This window comes from Dreissena polymorpha, chromosome 6 (assembly GCF_020536995.1).
Source record: "Dreissena polymorpha isolate Duluth1 chromosome 6, UMN_Dpol_1.0, whole genome shotgun sequence".
In the NCBI taxonomy this organism is placed as follows: domain Eukaryota; kingdom Metazoa; phylum Mollusca; class Bivalvia; order Myida; family Dreissenidae; genus Dreissena; species Dreissena polymorpha.
This window is the reverse complement of record NC_068360.1, coordinates 62,177,265-62,183,959: the sequence shown is the minus strand read 5'-3', so window position 1 is coordinate 62,183,959 and position 6,695 is coordinate 62,177,265. Positions and strand designations below refer to the sequence as shown.

General features: G+C 32.9%; 1 protein-coding gene across 1 annotated transcript in view; it reads right to left on the bottom strand.

Annotated features, from left to right (window-relative positions):
- Positions 1–1,070: 1,070 nt before the first annotated feature.
- The window catches only part of LOC127835727 (slit homolog 2 protein-like), a 208,169-nt gene continuing 202,544 nt past the window's right edge, over positions 1,071–6,695 (bottom strand). The window contains exons 21-25 of the mRNA XM_052362162.1: positions 5,186–5,264; positions 4,636–4,687; positions 2,482–2,565; positions 1,901–1,984; positions 1,071–1,578 (exon numbers count right to left, since the gene is read on the bottom strand). Of these exons, the coding sequence (XP_052218122.1) occupies positions 1,913–1,984; positions 2,482–2,565; positions 4,636–4,687; positions 5,186–5,264 (287 nt within the window). The 3' untranslated portion in view covers positions 1,071–1,578; positions 1,901–1,912. The remainder of the gene's footprint in view (positions 1,579–1,900; positions 1,985–2,481; positions 2,566–4,635; positions 4,688–5,185; positions 5,265–6,695) is intronic.

The following is a 6,695-nucleotide window of genomic DNA, read 5'->3' as shown; positions in this document are numbered from 1 at the left end:
TGTGGCTATTGCTATAAGGAACACTAATTGTTTACGTGTAAACTTTATTTTACGAAATACTTTACGAAATTTTCGTTGATTTTGAGCGTTATAGAGACTTTAAAAATATATTACAGAACCAGCTTTCCGTATTTTATTTTCATCACTTGATTACGCAATGTATGACGTACTCGTGTGACGCCATTTCGGTGACGAAACATTTTGGAACAACAATATGGACGTGGTAGTTTAAAAAAAATAAAGTATTTGTTTGAAGCATCGAACGCATCCAAAACGTATTTCGGATTGTGTTTGTCATGCATAACACCTTAAGAACAGACACTGAAAGTGTATATCGTTGTAACTTTATTGTTAATATTAGCATTGGATTAAAGTTGCCATTGAGGTAAGCGTGTCGTTTATACTAAATTGATTATTTTTATGACTCCTGTCAAAGCTTAAGAAATGACATTAATCTATTCTACAGCACAGTTTCAGCTGCAATCGATATTTTAAATATCCAAATACAACGGTAATGCAAAACTGCGTACTGCGCATGCGCAAATGGGACAGTATAATTTTTTACCATTCCGCACATGATTGCTAAGGTAGCGGGCGACATTATTTTTTTTTGCAGTAATTTTTTTTCCCGCTAGTGGCACGTGATTGCTTAGGTAGCGGGCGACATTATATTTTGGACAGTATTTTTTTCCCTCTGGGTCTGACAGTTTTTCTATGTCATGATGGCCTGTGGGAGTTTAGCATTGTGAATAAAAGTGAGGTATAATAAAACAAAATATATATAATACTAAAGACTAATTTGTGTCATATACATCTTAAAGTTATATATGCATAAATTAAATGCATGATAAGCATTACTTTAAAACTCTTTAACATAAAATAATTTTAAACATATGTAAATGTTTTTTTAAAGCTTTATTTTCTTCGAAAAAGATAATAGTAAAAGAAACAAAGAAATTAGCTTGCAGAACTGTTACTAGGTAAACAAACATAACAGTCATGTTATTCACAAATTCGAAATCTCATAATGTGAAATTGTATGAACAAGATCAACACATTCGAGTCCAATTATTTGCTTTATTTAAAATTAGATTCTGTAAGTTTAAAAAGAAATGGCAATTAAAACATGCACATATCTTTAAAGATGTCGTATATAATTTAATGATACCAATCAACTCACCACAAAACCTGATAATTGAGTATTCCAAAAAGCAACTAATTGTAGATGAAAGTTCTTTATCATGCTCATTCGATTCACCGTGTTTTACGATGTTGACAAATTTGATTACTGCCATTGTGAAGACGGAAAATATTTACCAACGAGGTATAGTCAAGCCATCATTTCTCCTATCAGGATGTTAAACATTTCATAACTCTCATAGTGCCAGTTCACAGAAAGAAAGAAACATATAAACAATAAGTTATTACAATAGATTAAATCAGTGCATCCTATGCAATTGCGTCTTTCGATCTTTGATAACCCTTCATATCTCAGTATTATCCGATGAACGACCCGTCCTCCATGACTTCACTCCCTTTTCCAAAGTCTGCATCCTCCCTGCCACAACTCGAAGGCCGCTCCAATAGCAAACAACATGAATTACTACATGAAACATTATCGGCTGTCTTCATCAATCAAACTAAGCAGAATACTGTTACGTCAGCAAGGGATTGTTTTAATCCGGTTTGCTTCAGACTGATTAATTTAGATGAGCCCTTAACATTAATTAAGATGGACCCGTAGCATTTGTGAATTTATACGAATGATAATTTACAATAATCAATAATAATAAAAGAGAATAAAGCGAACATCAACCGTTCAAAAAATAAGTAATTACACTACACTAGATCACTGATTCCCACATAATAAATTAATTGGAGCTATCATGTCCCTTCTTACCACAATATTATTCTATTCTTCCTCCACGAATTCACTTCCTTTCCCACAGTCTGCATCCTCACTGCCACGACTAAAACGCCGCGGCTATTGCAAAGACACTTAGTTAATACATGTTACATATCGTATGTTTTCATAAATGAAACTAAGCAGAGGACTGTTAGGGCAGCGAGGGATTATCTTAATCCGGTTTGTTCAGAATGATTAATTTATATGGCCGTAGCATTAATTAAGTTGGACCCGAAGCAGTTGAATGGGAAAATAAAATCTGAACAGCTCTTTAAAGAAGTTGTATACAAGTATGATATCATATCAACTATGTCATCAACGAACCAAAACAACCAAGAACGTTCTTTAGCAAGCACATTCGATTCACCATTTTACGATGTTCACAAATTTGAAAACCGACATTTTGAAGACGGAAAATATAAACCAAGTATGGTCAAACAATCATGTATCCTATCATATTTGGAACACTGAATACCCTAAAGTGACATTGCAACGATGGATCGAAACCGTTCAATTAATAAGTAATTACACTACACTAGATCACTATTTATTGGAGCTATCATGTCCCTTCTTACATCAATATTATCCGACCCGTCCTCCACGAATTCACTGCCTTTTCCACAGTCTGCATCCCCACTGCCACAACTCAAAGGCCGCGTCTATTGCAAAGAAAATGAATTAAAACATTTTGGCTAGTGCCATAAGGAACACTTACATTTTATAAGTTAATTTTATATTACAAAATAATTTACGAAATACTCGTTGATGTTGTGTGTCTATGGGGCTTTAACAATAAAAATAAGCGGCTTAATTTGCCAATTGGTATTGAGTCACTAGCCTGAGTTTGAAGAATCATATCAGTTTGTACAAACTGAAAGGCCTTGATCAAGACATTAGATCACAGAAGAACAGATATAATGGAAAGGTCGTTTAACAAACACAAATTGTTAAACTTATTTGAAGATAATAGTCCAATTTCCATAATCAATATTTCTTTGAAATCATTATACAATCTTTGGTTTATAACAATAAAGTGATAAAATATTGTATTGTTTTAATTCTTCTCCATAGGATTCATAATTATGGAAAACTTGTCCTCTAGCGAAAAATTAAGTTATTGATAATATACAATGTTCTTGACGAGAGTATGCCAATCCTTTTGAATACTCAATTATCAGGAACGCTTAAAAAGAAAGCATGGACAAATTTGAAAAAGTGAGCAAAACTTGGGTGTCAGTCATGTTAGCAGGGATTTGATATAAGAGGTGTTATACAATCTCATCTAATGTATTTAATGTGTTTCCTAATAATAAAGGAAACTGTGAAGCACTCATAGTAGAAGTGACAACAGCTCTAATTAATTGGTATGTAGTGTGCAAGTTATGTTTCAGATCTCCAAATGGAAAAGAACTCCACACACAATATATATCAAATCAAGATAAAACATAAACATGTTTTAATTTTTACATTACTAATTTCGATTTTATACAAACGTTTCATGAACAATTTTTATTAAAAAATCATATAAGTAAAACTGCTAACAAATAGTTCATGGCATGAACAAGTTAAAATCTTTAGGTACTATGATAAACCTTACATTTTTTTAAATAATTACGTATCCCTTAATTCAGCAAACATTTACAGATTCTGTATACAGTTAATCTTTAAACTATAATGGCGGTGAACAATCATACGAATATAAATGTGAGAAGACGTATATATACGTCATAATTAAAATCAAACTGCATTGATAGAGCATATAGCTTTGCAAGTCATGTTTGTTAGCCAATTTACAACATGAATAAATGCCAAAATAAATCTGAATAACAATGAAAATTACAAAACAAACTTCATTCAATTAATCTTTGTCAATAAAAGTGCCTTTGGTGAGAACTTTTAGGTGTCGTTCCAGATTTGACTGTGCAGTCCGAAATCTGTCTGACTTTCAGTGTTGACTTAGAACATAAAAAAGTAACAATACAAAACTAATTATTCAGTATATTTAAGAACGGTGATTGCATGCAACACATCTTTTCAAACGAAAACTGTATGTCTATAAATGTTTAATTATAGCATTATGCGTGTGTTTACAGCATTTGTGTGTTGTCAGTTGTTTCAGTTTATATCTAACTGTTGACGTTTTTTTTAAATATATTTTCCATTAAATCATTTATACCATATGTTGTTTTGTATTTCTTCACATTTCTTCCGATCTTACAGGATATCTCATCTCATGATATATCAAGATAATTTAACCAGTCTTATATCAACGTCATGTGTTAGTTTTGCAGAATATCGATTTTCATTCAAAACTAATAACAGGAATTAAGATGTAAAACAACGTTTATTGTTTGTAACAGAACATTACCAGTTTCGAATCATTTTGTTATAAACCACACGCAGATCATATAAGTTCAACCAATGCTCTCTTATAGCTAATGTCCTCTTAAGTTAGTTAAGCGATTCTTGTATTATATGATTTAAGCTCATATCATCTCGTTACATCAAGTTAGAGGACCCAATTTTATGTCATGTTAAATCATCTCATTGTATATATTTCATATCTCATTGTATGCTATAATGATTTCATTTTATATTATCCACATGTTAATTTATCCCGTTTTATCTCATTTTTCGTAATAATATTTTAATTAAGTAAACCAATTCATATATCATGCGATTTTATATTATTTTATCTCATACCGTATCGTATCCATATCCCATCTTACCTCTGCATTCAAACCGGTCTCCACATCACTGGAAGCGTCATTAAAGTCATCACTGTAATGACAGGAGAAAAGGTAAGTGCTATTTTGAAGAAAGAATATCAGACAATCAGATAACACTCTACTATTTCTTAGGTGAAACTTTTTTCTCACTCAGGCCAGACATAAAGGTTACACACTTATCTTGTTTTAGCCAGACATAAAGGTTTAAGTCTACTCTCACTTAAACCAGGCATACAGGTCACTCATATTCTGACTCAGGACAGACATACAAGTTACATACTACTCTCATTTAAGCCAGACATATAGTTTCCACTTTCACGCAGGCCAGACAGAAAAGTAACACTGTACTTTCACTCATGTCAGAAAAAAACGTCTAAAGGTTACATTCTAATTACATACATACAAGGGTTACACAGACCAAACATAATACTTTTACACTTCTATTACTCAGGTCAAATATTCAGTTTACACTCCACTTTCACTATGGTCGCACAGAACAGATTACCTCAAAATCTGGTCAAAAAGAAAGGTTACACTTCATGGTGCTTACACTCTGCCCAAATCCTGGAAAACAGTATCGTTCAATGCCTGTTCTGGGTTGTTGCCTGCCTTCTTCTTATTTGTGTGCACTAAAATAAGAGCATTTTTTAACATTCTGTGAATGGGTCGAGTTCCCATTAAATGGGAATTTCGTGTCTTGAAATTTGAGCCGCGTTCTGAGAAAACTGGGCTAAATGTACGCGCATAAAGTGTCGTCCCAGATTTGCCTATGCTATCCCCACAGGCTAAACAGGGACAACACTTTCCGATTACAATCAATATTTTGTTAAGAAGGTACTTCCTTTAAGCGAAACATTCCATAAAAGCGGAAACTATCGTCCCGGATAAGCTGTCTGGACTGCACAGGCTAATCTTGCTCGACACTTTACGCACATGCATTAAACCGCCTTTTTAAAAGCTCGACTCATTTTTAACATCCGTGTGAATGGGTCTGCTTCACATCAAATAATGAAATTTACATCGTGAAATATTGAAATTGGGTACATGTATAATAAGACAATGAACTAAAACTTGTCACATTAGAGATTTTTTCCAACACCATGATGTAATATGCAGCAAGCTGTAACAATTACAAATAAGGGATAGCTAGCCACTTTGACAACTGGGTCATGTTTTAACAAAGTTTGTTGGGAACCACATTACATTTTTGTAAACCAAATATTAAACCCTTGGGCCTTGTGATTTCAGAGTACAAGATTTTAAAGTTGATGTAAATTATTTGACCCCCTTGGTGTGGCCAGGGTCATAGTATGATGAAACTTATTAGAGATCATAAGTTACGTGTTACCCACCAAATATAGCACATCACGATATTGGAGTTTCAGTGATGTATATTTTTCCGAAAATAGTCAAAATTAACAATAATATAGTTACAAAAATTCTTAGTTAAAAAGAGGGCATAACTTTTCTAATTTTCAAATCAGAACGATTAAAATCGCAAAGTCACAACTTCACATAATAAGAAAGCATGAGTGAGTTTGTATGTAAAAAGTGAAGGTAAATATGTGTACAAATTGAGGTTTATTCAAAATTGAAAAGGGGCCATATATTTTGCAAGTTATAGCATACGACGATACAAGTGGACATTCGCAACTTTACATCGTAAGAAAAAAAGGCTACAATTTGGAATTCAGTACGTTGAAAAGTGTAAGAGAACACCATCGGACAAGTTTGTGGCTACGGACCAACAGATGTCCATGGGGACTTTGTAACTATGTGTAAAATAAATAAATATCTAAAACTTTTATTACACTTACATTGGTTCAATGAGTTTTTTAATGGGATATATATATTACCATGAAAGTATTTTGTCATTCTTTCCAATAAAGATCCATCTTTATTAGGTATTCGAAATGTTGCTTAACCGGCTTAATTGTCGCTGATCAACCTCAGGTTCAGGAAATGTATGTTAATCCGTTTTGTAGAAATATTAAGTATTCTGCTTTTTCTTATTATTATTGTTCCGAATACCGCCACATTGAGCCCATGTCTAAAACTTA